At 44.3% G+C, this 14,149-nt stretch overlaps 1 protein-coding gene and 1 long non-coding RNA gene across 2 annotated transcripts; one reads left to right on the top strand and one right to left on the bottom strand.

Annotated features, from left to right (window-relative positions):
* Positions 1-2,212: 2,212 nt before the first annotated feature.
* LOC120968656 (uncharacterized) lies at positions 2,213-3,500 on the bottom strand. The gene is made up of 2 exons (XM_040395584.2): positions 3,095-3,500; positions 2,213-2,974 (listed from the first exon to the last, which is right to left on the bottom strand). Exons 1-2 carry the CDS (start codon positions 3,350-3,352, stop codon positions 2,480-2,482), a joined length of 753 nt encoding a protein of 250 aa, XP_040251518.1. The 5' UTR covers positions 3,353-3,500; the 3' UTR covers positions 2,213-2,479.
* A 789-nt stretch (positions 3,501-4,289) lies between these two features.
* On the top strand, positions 4,290-6,020 carry LOC141021211 (uncharacterized). Its single transcript, XR_012181466.1, has 2 exons — positions 4,290-5,569; positions 5,658-6,020. It is a non-coding gene; the product is annotated as an uncharacterized lncRNA (long non-coding RNA).
* The last annotated feature ends 8,129 nt before the right edge of the window (positions 6,021-14,149 follow it).

Genomic DNA, 14,149 nt, shown 5'->3' with positions numbered 1-14,149 from the left:
TGTGCAAGCTCGAGAACCTGATTGAGAAAGCAACAATGTAGGCAATGAATACATAGAAAAATTATTAATATAATTAGTGAGAGCAGTTATGAAAGTTGAATTTCTATTGAAGTGTGTAATTTTTCTTGTGATTTTCTTTGGATCGGTTCACTTAACGTAGAATTGGTGAAGTATGTTATCAAGATGTCGCTTAATAAAATAATTAAGTAGTGAAGTTGATTTCAGTAACCTAAAATTAAATGAATATGACATTTTTTTAACTTCTCTAAGTATTAGAGATCGGCTAGAAACAGCCAATTTTTAGAGGAGTAAACATAGTCCTCTAAAGAATACTCGGCCGTTTACTCTAAATTTTAGGGGGTCGGCTAGAGATACCCTTAGCGGGTAAAACATCGGTTGTGAGCTATATTGTGTATTGCGTGACAGATCATCGGTTGGATTTCCCGACTCAAACACATTCATCAACTTATTTTTGGTCTCGATTGATCACGTATATCGTTGTAAACTACTGCCTGGTAGTTAGTTAGTCTCATAGTTTTTTGTTTGTATGAATTATAATACAAACACAAAAGCTACCGGCACATAACATATGTATATTAGTATGTCACTGCGGACCACTTGTCCATTTTGCAAGCCCGAACATGTGTTTGGCGTGCCATTGCCGATTTGACTACACCATTCTTTATATCTTTGTTGAGAGCGGGTTCAGCGCGTATACCATTTTTGGCAGTGCATACAGGGCAGCCAAAGCCTGGGTCCGTAGCTCGTTTTAGCTCACTCGTCCGCGTGCATCGTGCACTACCGATGCCACAGCCACAGGGCCAGGCCGTTCCATTTGCGGTACTGGTATACTTGCTGTGCTCGTGGAATCATTACGTACGGCAATATTGCCTAGATCGTGCAATCAAAATAATCATAATGCATGCATGCCAGCGAGTGGCACAACATTAATTTCGACAGCATCATGCATTTACTTTTACGTTACGTTGGATGCCGCCGTTAGCGGGTAAAACCTGGGCTGTGAGTTACATTAATTGCGTTTTACTTTACATGACAGATCATCGTGTTTACCAGATCAATCGAACGCATTCACCAGCTTATTTTTGGTCTCCATGGACCACGTATATAGTGGTACACTACTTGCCCGGTAGTTAGTTAGAGTCATAGTTTTCTGTTTATGTGAAACACAATACAAATGCAATCTACTGGTATGTAAAAAACGTATTAGCAATGTGCCCGTGCGTTGCAATGAATCCAACGTAGAATAATACTTGTTCACAAACTTGAAAGAAAACACTCTTGTTTTGATATACATATACCACAAAGAAAATTATTATGTTTCACTCAAAATATATTCCTCTGGCTGTTTTGATGAGGTGGGGGAGGGATGTGGTAGGTTTCAAGATACTAAGGGGTTTTCTCCAAATTGGAGAAGAGAAGTGGCCTATTGCTGCAAAAAGGCCACAACTTACCTCACAGTCGTTAGATGCAGATCTAGTGGTCAGAAATGACGGATGACAGACATACCATCATCTCCAACTTCGCCAACTGAGTTTTTATAGGTGTAGAGATATTATTATTAGTATGTTACCGCGGACCACTTGTCCATTTTGCAACCCTGAACATGTACTTAGCGTGCCATTGCAGATTACTCTTTATATCTTTGTTGAGAGTGGGTTCAGCTTGACCCATATCATCTGCTCCAAAGGCCCAAGAAAAGAAAAAGATGATGAAGATAATTGCATTTGCACACGCGGCCCCATCATCCATATCACCTAAGCCCCCTTGAAGGAAAGAAATGAAACCAATCTGCTATGAGAGCATCCGAGCTAGTTGCTTCAACAAAGTGAGAGGCTCACGGTTGAATGAGAATCCATTATAAACACGTGCGAAGTTCATCGATCAAAAGTCCAAAGCTCTCAACACATGAAACATGTTGGCAATGAGAAGAAAACTCAATACCCTAGCGAATTAGTCCGTCGGTCATATGCTTGTAGCTTAATGAACAAAAACTGCTATGGTCGACAATTTTTGTTTAGCACAGTTAAGGTGCAAGGAATGTGGCGCATAACAAGATCATCAACATCAATTATACCGAAGCTAGGCATAAACCATTGATCATGTGCAAGGAATGTGGCGCAGAACAAGATCACCAACATCAATTATACCGAAGCTAGGCATAAACCGTCGATCATGCAGAGAAAAGGTCCAATTAATACTACATCAAAGACTCCATATATATAGCTTGTTCATCAAAGACTCCATACATATAGCTTGTTCATCAGTACTACTCATAGCATATCTCGATCACACAAATAACAGGCTAATTCAGCATCAAATTAAGGTCCAATACTAGGCAGATGAAGTGCACCACATCAATATTAATATTCCCCGCAAGTCGATCGTTACGTGCGTCAGTACCTCATGAGCTGATCGATGGACGACATGAGCTTGCGGCTGACCGATCAGCAGCTACTCCTCACCGGAACTCCCAGGGGAATTCCCCTCCCAGGAGCAGGGCCAGGAAGCTGAGGTCGCCCACCGCCAGGATGAACATGGCCGCCACGTAGACGATCAAAAGGATGAGCTTGCCTAGTCCTGTGTCGACGGCGATGGGGACGAAGCTCGCCAAAATACAGCAGCCGATGATGACGGCCGCCACCGCCACCGCAAGGTAGGCGAGGGCATGGCAGATCCGGCGGCAACGGCACGGGAGTAGCAGCAGCAGCAGCAGCGCCGCGTATACGATCAAGGGGATGAGCAAGAGGTGGGCGATGCTGGCCAACAAACAGTGGTTGACGATGGCGACCGCGACGGCGAGGTAGGCAAGGGCACGGCGGATCCGGCGGCGACGGCGCGGGAGCAGCAGAGCCAGCGCCGCCGTGGCCGCCTGGAGTGCGGCGCAGCACAACTGCCCGATCCAGAGGGGGCGGTGCATGGCGTCCTCCTCCTCGCATGAATCGCGGCACAGCAGCTGCAGCCAGCCAGGAAGACGAACTTAATTAGCGCATGGTAGTGGTAGCTGGTAGGTCGATCGATGGGGAACTCAGAATGATCCAGCAGCATCCGTCCAGCCAAGGGCCGTAGTTGTTACCTGCAGGTAGCAGAGTGCGTAGAAGATGGCGGAGCCCAAGGCGTAGGAGACGGGGAAGTGGGCGGCGTTGACGAGCGCCCAAGCGCTGGCCAGCCGGGTAGCTTCCTGGAACTGACGAGCCGCCATCGTCTTCTTGGCCAGCGTCACAAGCAGCAGAAGAGCGGCCATCATCTTCTTGGCATCGTCTTCCTGGAACGGACGAGCGGCCATCGTCTTCTTGGCATCCATGGATCCAAGATTTTTCTGCGGGGAGTCCATGTCTATGGTCGGACTCGGATCGAAGCCAGCTGACTGGAACCAGCAGCAGCAAGAAGGCACGGTTAGTTGTTCAATTTTCGGGCGCGAAAGAAAGAAAACACAAGATCGAGCTCAAGAAGAAGAAGCCCAAGACGAAGATGGGGAGGGGACTACTCACCGGCCGCGAACTGGTCGGCCTGCTTTGGTTACTTCCTAGCTATTGTAGCTATAGCAAGCTTGGTTGCGTCGAGCAGCGCAGTGGCGAGCCTGCGACGAGACGCTGGCCGCGTGGGCCACACCCATGACGTGTCGAGCAGTTTCTGGTCTATAGATCAGTCCGGTGCGGCATGTGATGCCGTCTCATGCATGGCAGCGACGATGCATGCACGGGCACATGAAACCACGGGGGTGTTGCATGCATCCGGGCAGCGAGTAAAAGGAAGGCTAGCCCGTTTCATCTCCCGCCTGCGCGCCTTGTGCACCACTGATGCCATTGCCAGCTACCACCCACCCATAGGCCTGTCCAAGTCCATTCCATTATTTACTAGTGTACAATCGCTGCGCGTGGATCATTTTGACAATAATGCCTAGTCCACAGAATCATTTATTTGGAGTAACTCATAACTGATTAGTGATCTAAGCGCTCTTACGTATATTTCTTTACAGAGGGACGCACTAGTAGAAAACAGGGTTTGGTTCGGACCTGGCCAACCCATTAGTCCCGGTTCAGTCACGAACCGGGACCCATGAGGGCCAGTGGCGGAGCCACAGGGTGGACAGGGTGGGCCGCAGCCCACCCTGGGATTTCGAGCCAGCATAGGATAGGATTATTAAGACATGGGCCAGGGGGAAAGAAGCCCAGCAAGTGCTGCCAGAAAGAGCGGCCGGGGGAGAAAGAAGGCCGGACGCACAACGCACAGGCACACCGCACCACACGAGACAGCCGCACAACCCTTGTCTCGCTCGATTCAGATTCGCCACCTGCTTCCTTGCTTCGTCGTTGTGGCGTCGCCTCGCCGGCCACCAGGAGGAGCCATCCTGAAGCCCGCGGGCATCGGCCCTGCGTGCTCCGCGCGTCGTCCGGCCGCCATGCGCAGCAGCGCGCCCAGTCGGCAGCCGCCCTGGCCCTGCTACTGCTTGAGCCGGCGAGTCGCCCACGGGCCACGGCGCCCAGTCCACTCAGGCGCACAGATTGGGAGACTGAGGGAGAGGTACTGGCCTCAAATCCCCTTCGGCCGATTACAGCCAAATTTCTTTGCTTGTCTGACTCTTGACAGGGAATGGAAACAGAGATGCAATGTTATATATTACATAGATGAGTTCCGTTTTCTAGTTGTAGACGAATTTAATTAGATGCAGCACATAAATAGATGTACCGATGAAATCATACCCATATTACTGTAGAATTATTGAAAAATAAAGAGCACCAGAAACCTTGCTTTTATTTTTGAGACATGCTAGGAAGATAGGGAAGAAAGCTAGTATGTGCGAGCCAGATGTGCAGGGGACTGCATATGTGGCCGAAGAACGAACTAAATTTTTTTTGGGGCGGCCCACCCTGTTGTCAAATGCTAGCTCCGCCACTGATGGGGGCATACGTCCCGGTTCGTGAGTCCAGGGGACCGGCCGGGGCCTCGTGGGCATTGGTCCCGTTTCGTCTGGACCCATTTGTTCCGGTTCTAGGCACGAACCGGGACCAATGGGCTTCGCTCTTGGCCCACATACATTGGTCCCGGTTCGTGGCTCAAACCGGGACAGAAGGCTGGGCTTTAGTCCCGGTTCCAGCCACGAACCGGGACAAATGAGTTGCCTGTATATACCCTATCGCCGCAGCAGAGCACTCCAGAGTGCTCTGTTTTTTCTGGCTGGCGAGGGGAGGGCATTTGGGTGCTCTAGCTCACGACGAGGTGTTCGATGAAATGTCCGAGCCACACTAGTTAATATTTCTCCTCTCGAAACTCAACCTCCGAGCTCCATTTCCCCCAAGATTTGTCTAGGTTTAGCGGTCCGTCACGTCCCGTCCCCATCTTCACCACCGTCGATCGCCCGCGCCGATCTCGTCGCCGGCACCACCGTGGTGAGCCTCTTGTTCTTATCTTCTTTCTGAAAGAAAAAAATTCTTACTTCAGATAGATACTTGTCTAATTTTCTTACTTTTATTATTCCTTGTTATTATAGAGTGCGATGGTTTTGGTACCCGCCCCCGTCGGCCCTCGTCCTGTCTATGATTCGGATGTGGTATATATTATCTTTTTATAACTATTTGGTTCATTTATTGTTTATGACAATTATGCCGACCAACGTGACATAGATTTTATTTATCTAGGAGGTGGTTGAACCGGAAATTCCAACCGACCCTATTGTCGAGAGGTTAAATTTAGTTGAAGAAGAACACAATTACTTGAAGGAAAAAATAAAAAAAAATTGAGGAGGAGAAGATGATATTGGAGTTGCATGTTGCGGATGTCGTCGATGGTCACAAGATCAAGATGGATGCAATGCGGTTGAAGATTAGAAAGATTAGAAAATATGTCATTCATACCGAGGCTTGGTATCATTATGCCGTTGGATCAATTATTACTTTGGTTGTGATTATGATCGCATTTGTTGTTGCATTGAAAGGTTTTACATAGTTTCAATGTATGGTTTAACTAGATGCTCTGGAGAGCTATATGTTGTTTAATTTGAACTATGTATGTACTCTGGTTTTAATGTGATGATGAACTACTATTAATTTGGTCACTTATCTGTCACTAGTAGAAAAAGGCCCATTTGTCCCGGTTCATAAGGCCCATCTGTCCCAGTTGGGGAACCGGGACTAAAGGGTCGTTACTAATGCCCTAGGCCTTTAGTCCCGGTTCTTATACAAACCGGGACAGATGGGCCTCCACGTGGCCGCTCCAGCGAGCCCAGGCAGGAGGGCCTTTGGTCCCGGTTGGTAGCACCAACCGGGACCAATAAGCTTCCACGCGTCTGCATTTTAGCGACTGGTTTTTTTTTGAAAGGAGGTTGTTTAGGGGTTTTGGGGGTTAATTTAGGTTGGTATAGGTAGCTAATAGAGAGATGTGTCCTCTCTTATCTCCGTGCTACTGCTACTGCTATGCCTAAACATGACTTAGATTGAAGTGAGGCAACATGTGGTGCATGTCGAAAGTAATACTAATCCTAACTTGATCAAGTTTGGATTGTACTACTTTCGACATGCACCACATGCATGTTGCCTTCACTTCAATCCAATCCATGTTCATTTCATCCACAGATATATAATAACTCTTCATGCTCGCATCATGCATCATCATAATAACAAGTCCTACTAATCATCATCATACAACTTCTACTCGTTATTAATAACAGGTCATATGATCATCATCTTGATAGTCATCGAACCAACCCTCCTTTGTTCTTAGCACATGATCATCAGTATTATGTAGGACCTAAATACCCTCTTTAAGGTAAAATAGCATAAAACAATATAGACCCTGACTCTCCATTATGGAGAATGGAGATCATCCTATCTTCAATTTTTAAGCTTCGCTTCCTTTTGCTTCCAAGAACCTCCTTACGACTGTCCATACATTTTTTCCATTTATTGATTAGCATGTCTCCACTTCTTTGAGAAATCCGGTATGGACAGTTGAGATTCGTAGGATGACCTGGATATATGTTCAAAACACGAAGGCTGCCATTCTGATACATCAAATGAGGCACACAATCCTCTGGGATTCTCTGTTGAAAAACATAGTAATAACTTTATAGTTAGCAATGATGTACTAGTTTTAGAAGTATGCAAAAGATGCACGGATGTCGTAATAGTAAAATATCTTACCAGGGTATCTCCATGGTAGTTACCGTAGTTCAACACGTGCACTAGTTGCACGTATTGACCATAATGTTGAGGAGTTCGATTGTAGATATTGTAATTCTCAATATCAGTACAAAATCCGACCAGATGATTTTTCTCCTGATAAGTTTATTCGGTGCCATCGGTGTAGTGGGTTTTGTCTACCATGTTCCGCACATTGTTTGAACAATCAAAATAAGCTGTCAATGAAAATAAGCTGTCAACTATTTTGAAATAAACAATATAAATTAGCTAATAACTATGTTTGAGAAACTCACATAGCGGTAGAACTGGAGGCGTATCAACAAGGACCCAAATGTCCATATTGTCTTGCTCGATTCCAGGATCACCAAGATCCATGGTGACAAGCATACCCTCATCAAAACCATACATCTTGCAAAAATGCTTCCCAATTTTTGCAACCAAAATGGGTTACGCTCTCAGCATTATACAGATTTACTTCAAAATCCACATCATGATGGGTCCTTAGGTGAATTTTCTTCGTTTCAAAATTTTCATGGTCTTCAAAATCCATCTTCTCCAAGACATAGCGTCTTGCATGGCATAGGATAAGCTATACTCGAATTGTAAAAGATGAAAATTACACGTTGAAATAGTTGAAGTCATGCTTAATTATGAAAAAACACTTGTCGTCGTTGCGTACCGTTTCAACATCGAAGGTCTCCTCGAGCTTAATGCTGAAGCGCCGATCATCGTCCAGGTGAGGCCTGTCGCACAAACCTCGATCGTCGTGGCACCACCCGCACTCCCCCAGGACACTTTCGTCATCCGATGATGACATTTCCTACGTTCATAATTCAAAGATTAAACTTGTACAATTAAATATGTGTACTACAAAAACTAAATTAGATCATTATTATTCATCACGGGTTGACTATCGGTTTGTCGAGTCTTTTCTTGAAAACTCTCAGCTCACGTGGTGTATACATTCGACCGTTGGTGATGGTCGCTCCTCCATTTGTCCCCGAGTGCATTACACCAAAATGTCTAGCACACGGGAACGAAGGAGAAGCGACCCCCACGACAACAGTCGGGATTCTTCGTCCTCTCATATATATATGGTGGAACTCTCCCTCACTGATTCCTCTCTGACATTTGCGACCGTCGGTGATGGTAGCTCCTCCTTTCGTTCCCGAGTGCATTACACCAAATTGTCTAGCACACGGGAACGAAGGAGAAGCTACCCCCACGACAACAGTCGGGATTCTTCGTCCTCTCATATATGGTGGAGATTCGACAGACTTAAAGTCAACCTGAAATATCGTTTAATTATCTTTCTAAAAGAGGATTTGGCTGGTCTCACCTCGATGTCGGAGGGGGTCGGTGACGGGGACGACGGCGGGGATGATGGAGGGGCCGGGGGCTCCTAGATTTCTGCGAAAACAAAAACCCTATAAGCTATCAACTAATCATATGCATATGCCTTGCATAGTGCTCTCCAATTTTAGCATTCGAAGTAGGAGTAGTTTTCTAATTTGAGCATTCAATAAGCAAAATCAAATCGCAAAATAAAGTAGTATTCAAATTAGGATGCATTCAATTATAAGCAAAACTACATCATCTCCATGTGTTCGTACATCGTCGAATATTATCACTAATACACCTCGAATACTATCATACATATCGCCAGTACAACTAGAACCGTAGCGCCCGACTGATATCGGTGCGGGTGGTGGACACCCAAAGGGAAGGAACCATCACAGGATCATAGCTCCAGTGAGATCCCTGAAGAACCTGCCAGGTATTGTCGAACCTGCCCTCCAACGCAACCATGTAGCGACGGACGTGCTGGTCCTCCTCGCTGACACGGTGACGTACCACCTCCGCGGTGTCCGGAAGCCTCGGCACCGTCACTGGCCCACGCGACCGCCACCAAACAAGGATCGGGTCAACGACGGGCTGGCTCCTCACCAACCTACGCCCCCCGGAAGCTAGCACCTCCCAAAACCAGCCCAGCGGAGCCCAGTCCCAGACATGGCCCCTTTGATCAAGCCGGCCTCCTCCACCGAGTCGACGACGAGGATGCGGGATAGGCATCGTCGATGTCGATGCGGGAATAATTGCTTTAACTAAAAAAACAAACTAGTTCTATTAATTTCCTTACTATAAATAGAATAAAGTAGTACTTACTAAAAATAAACTAGCTAGTTTAACTAGTTCTATTATTTTTCTAACTAATTCTATTAAACACTTTCTAAGTAGTACTTACTAAAAGTTATCGGGGAGGGGGGTACGTATGTCGACAACGACATACCCGATAAAAAAAGAAGAGGAAGAAGAAGAAAAAAAGAGGAGAAGAAGAAAGGAATAGAGGAGGAGATCGAAGAAAAAAAGAGGAGAAGAAGAAGGAATAGAGAAGAAGAAAAAATAGAATAATATATTATTCTATTTCTTCTTCTTCTCCTCTATTCCTTCTTCTTCTACTCTTTTTTTTCTTCTTTTTCATCTTCTTATTTATTTCTCCTCTTCTTCCTCTCTTCTTCTTCTTCTTCTTCTTCTTCTTCTTCTTCTTCTTCTTCTTCTTCTTCCTCTTCTCCTTCTTCCTCTTCTTATTTTCCTTTTTTCTCTCCTTCTTTTTCTTCTAAATATGAACATACATAAATGACTTTGATCATACACAATTTTCAGATTCCTACACAATATGAACATATACATAAATTGACAAAGAAAATTCTATGAACAAAAAAATCATAAAAATTCTATGAACAAAATTACAACAGAAAAAAACCATAAAAATTCTATGAAAAAATTGATATATTCTTTGCATATATATGAACATACAAACATTTGCATATTCAATAATAATATCACCAAAAAAAATCTAAACTACACATCTAAATTAATACATCTAAATTACACCAACTAAATTAACTACACATCCAAATTAATACAACTAAATTACAAATCTAAACTACACATATATAATAGCTAGGGGGCGCGGCGGCGCGGCAGCAGCGGCGGCGGCCATTACAGGAAGGAGGAGGAGGAGGGGATCGGGGCGGCGCTCACAGGGTGCGCGGCGACGGCGACGAGGAGGAAGCGTCGGGGCAGGGGCGGCGCGGGGCGGCGACGGCGTCGGGGCGGGGCGGGACGGCGTCGGGGCGTGGCGCAGGGGCGCGGCCGGCGACGGCGTGGGCTCGAGGGCGGCGGACGGCGTCGGCGTGGGCTCGGGGGCACGGGCGACGGCGACGGCGGCGGGGCAGCCTGGCAGCGTCGAGGAGGTCGGCGTCGTCGGGCGGCAACTGGCGATGAAATCTGAAAAAAATGCTAAGTGCTGGCTTATATATGAAAAGCTTTAGTCCCGGTTCGTGGCACGAACCGGTACCAAAGCCCACCTTCAGTCCCGGTTGGTGCCACCAACCAGGACCAAAGGCCTCTTTTCAGCAGCCCAAAGGGCGCAGAGGCCTTTGGTCCCGGTTGGTGGCACAAACCAGGACTAAAGGGTGGGCATTGGTACCGGTTGGTGCCACGAACCGGTACCAATGTATGCCTTTAGTACCGGTTGGTGGCACCAACCGGGACTAAAGGCCTTGTGCTGCCCACATCGCGGCACGAAAGTTTAGTCCCACCTCGCTAGCTGAGGGAACTCGAGATTGGTTTATAAGCCCCACTCCCGCTGCCCTCTCGAGCTCCTCTCAAATGCAGGCTTTCGGGCCTAAACACACTGTATCTGCCTGTGGGCCTATTGGGCCTTCTATGGGCCTGAATCCTGGCCCATGGGTGGGTTTCTAGTCGTATTCAGGCCGTGGTGGCCCAGTAGGTGGCGTTTTTATTTTTTCCCAGTTTATTTCTTTTCTTTTTTGCTTTATTTATTTTATTTTGTTTCTACTTACAACAAAATACTTATTTATTTTATTTTATTTTGTTTCTAATTACTTATTTATTTTATGATAATTATTTTTGCTATTAAAGTTTCTAACAAAAAAAATTTCTTTATGAAAATTCTTTTTGCTTTTAATGATTTTGAACAGAAAAAACTTTGATATTTTAGTTGCATCAATTTTATATAATTTTAGTTTCAGTAATACTAGAGGTTGCTTATAATGTTTTGAACAGAAAATACGTTGATAATTTTAGTTTAATAAATTTTATTTATGTTATTAAAGTTTATTTTGTTTTGTTTCTACTTATATATTTTGTTAAAGTTTATTTTATTCTGTTTCTAATTACTTATTTATTTTTTATGATATTTGTTATTTTCCATACATTTATTGTTTATTTTGAGCTATAAGACCCTAAAATTGAAAAGCACTAGAAATGAAGTCTGAAAAGGTTGAAAGTTGGCATGGTATCATCATTTCACCCACATAGCATGTGCAAGAAAGTAGAGAGGGTTACGGCAAAAACTGGATGCATTTCGTGTACAAAACGGACAATCTCTTTCGAAGTATCAGGGTTTCATTCGGAAACTCGTCGGTTACAAAGAGATTTCATTTTTTGGAACTTACTTGAACTCCATAGTTTTTCTGTGTTCAAAATGCACCATTCAAAGCCACATCATCAATTTTCAACCCTTTCTGACTTCATTTGTTATTTTTCATGCATTTACTGATTACTTTGAGCTATAAAACCCTGAAATTGAAAAGCATTTCAAATCAACTATGAAAAGGTTAAAAGTTGGCATGGTATCATCATTTCACCCACATAGCATGTGCAAGAACGTAGAGAGGGTTACAGCAAAAACTGGATGCACTTCGTGTACAAAACGGACAATCTCTTTCGAAGTATCAGGGTTTCATACGGAAACTCGTCTGCTACAAAGGGATTTCATTTTTTTTTGAACTTACTTGAACTCCATAGTTTTTCTGTGTTCAAAATGCACCATTCAAAGCCACAACAACAATTTTCAACCCTTTCTGACTTCATTTGTTATTTTTCATGCATTTACTGATTATTTTGAGCTATAAGACCCTGAAATTGAAGATAACATATAGCTCTCATGAATAGATAAGTGACCAAATTAACAGAAGTTCATCATCACATTAAAACCAAAGTACATACATAGTTCTCATTGAACAACATATATATAGCTCTCTAGAGCATCTATTAAACCATACATTGAAATTATGTAAAACATTTCAATGCAACAACAAATACGATCATAATCGCAAACCAAGGTAACAATTGATCCAACTGCATAATGATACCAAGCCTCGGTATGAATGGCATATTTTCTAATCTTTCTAATCTTCAACCGCATTGCATCCATCTTGATCTTGCGATCATCGACGACATCCGCAACATGCAACTCCAATATCATATTCTCCTCCTCATTTTTTTATTTTTTCCTTCAAGTAATTGTTTTCTTCTTCAACTAAATTTAACCTCTAGACAATAGGGTCGGTTGGAATTTCCGGTTCAACCACCTCCTAGATAAATAAAATCTATGTCACGTTGGTCGGCATAATTGTCATAAACAATAAATGAACCAAATAGTTATAAAAAGATAATATATACCACATCCGAATCATAGACAGGACGAGGGCCGACGGGGGCGGATACCAAAACCATCGCACTATATAATAAGAAGGAATAATAAAAGTAACAAAATTAGACAAGTATCTATCTGAAGTAAGAATTTTTTTTCTTTCAGAAAGAAGATAAGAACAAGAGGCTCACCACGGTGGTGCTGGCGACGAGATCGGCATGGGCGATCGACGGCGGTGAAGACGGGGACGGGACGTGACGGACCGCTAAACCTAGACAAATCTCGGGGAAAATGGAGCTCGGAGGTCGAGTTTCGAGAGGAGAAAGATTAACTAGTGTGGCTCAGACATTTCATCGAACACCTCATGTGCATAGGAGGTGAGCTAAAGCACCCAAATGCCCTCCCCTCGACGGCCAGAAAAAATAGAGCACTGTGGAGTGCTCTGCTGCGGCGATGGGGTATATATAGGCAGCTCATTTCTCTCGGTTCGTGGCTAGAACCGGTACTAAATCTGGGCCTTCTGTCCCGGTTCAAGCCAAGAACCGGGACCAATGGTTGTGGGCCAGGAGCGAGGCCCATTAGTCCCGGTTCGTGCCTCGAACCGGGACAAATTGTTCCATACGAACCGGGACCAATGCCCACGAGGCCCCGGCCGGCCCCCAGGGCTCACGAACCGGGACGAATGCCCCCATGGGTCCCAGTTCGTAACTGAACCGGGACTAATGGGCTTGCCATGCCCGAACGAAAGCCCTGTTTTCTACTAGTGTATCCATGTGAACCTGTAATGGTTTTTGACACACATAATAATATATAATGCATGCAGATGAACCGGCAATGGATGTATGGTGACAGACACACATAATTATGTTTGTCGAAGTGGCTGAGGCAAACAAGCAGAATGGTTTTATGTGTTGTCCATGCCCTAACCCTCTCAACTTTTTAGCACATGCTATGTGGGTGAAATGATGATATCATGCCAACTTTCAACCTTTTCAGAGTTCATTTGAAATGCTTTTGAATTTCAGGGTCTTATAGCTCAAAAAAAATTAGTAAATGCATGAAAAATAACAAATGAAGTCAAAAAGGGTTGAAAACTGATGATGTGGCTTTGAATGGTGCATTTTGAACACACAAAAAGTCTGGAGTTCAAATAAGTTTAAAAAATCAAATCCCTTGTAACAGATGAGTTTTCGTGTGAAACCCTGATACTTCGAAAGAGACTGTCCATTTTGTACACGAAGTGCATCTAGTTTTTGCCGTAACCCTCTCAACTTTTTAACACATGCTATGTGGATGAAATGATGATACCATGCCAACTTTCAACCTTTTCAGAGTTCATTTGAAATGCTTTTGAATTTCAGGGTCTTATAGCTAAAAAAAATCAGTAAGTGCATGAAAAATAACAAATGAAGTCAGAAAGGGTTGAAAATTGATGATGTGGCTTTGAATGGTGCATTTTGAACACACAAAAGGTCTGGAGTTCAAATAAGTTTAAAAAAATGAAATCTCTTTGTAACAGATAAGTTTC

Source organism: Aegilops tauschii, chromosome 1 (genome assembly GCF_002575655.3).
Source record: "Aegilops tauschii subsp. strangulata cultivar AL8/78 chromosome 1, Aet v6.0, whole genome shotgun sequence".
NCBI classification, from domain to species: domain Eukaryota; kingdom Viridiplantae; phylum Streptophyta; class Magnoliopsida; order Poales; family Poaceae; genus Aegilops; species Aegilops tauschii.
The sequence above is the reverse complement of the archived record's forward strand: the minus strand, read 5'-3'. Positions and strand labels throughout refer to the sequence as shown.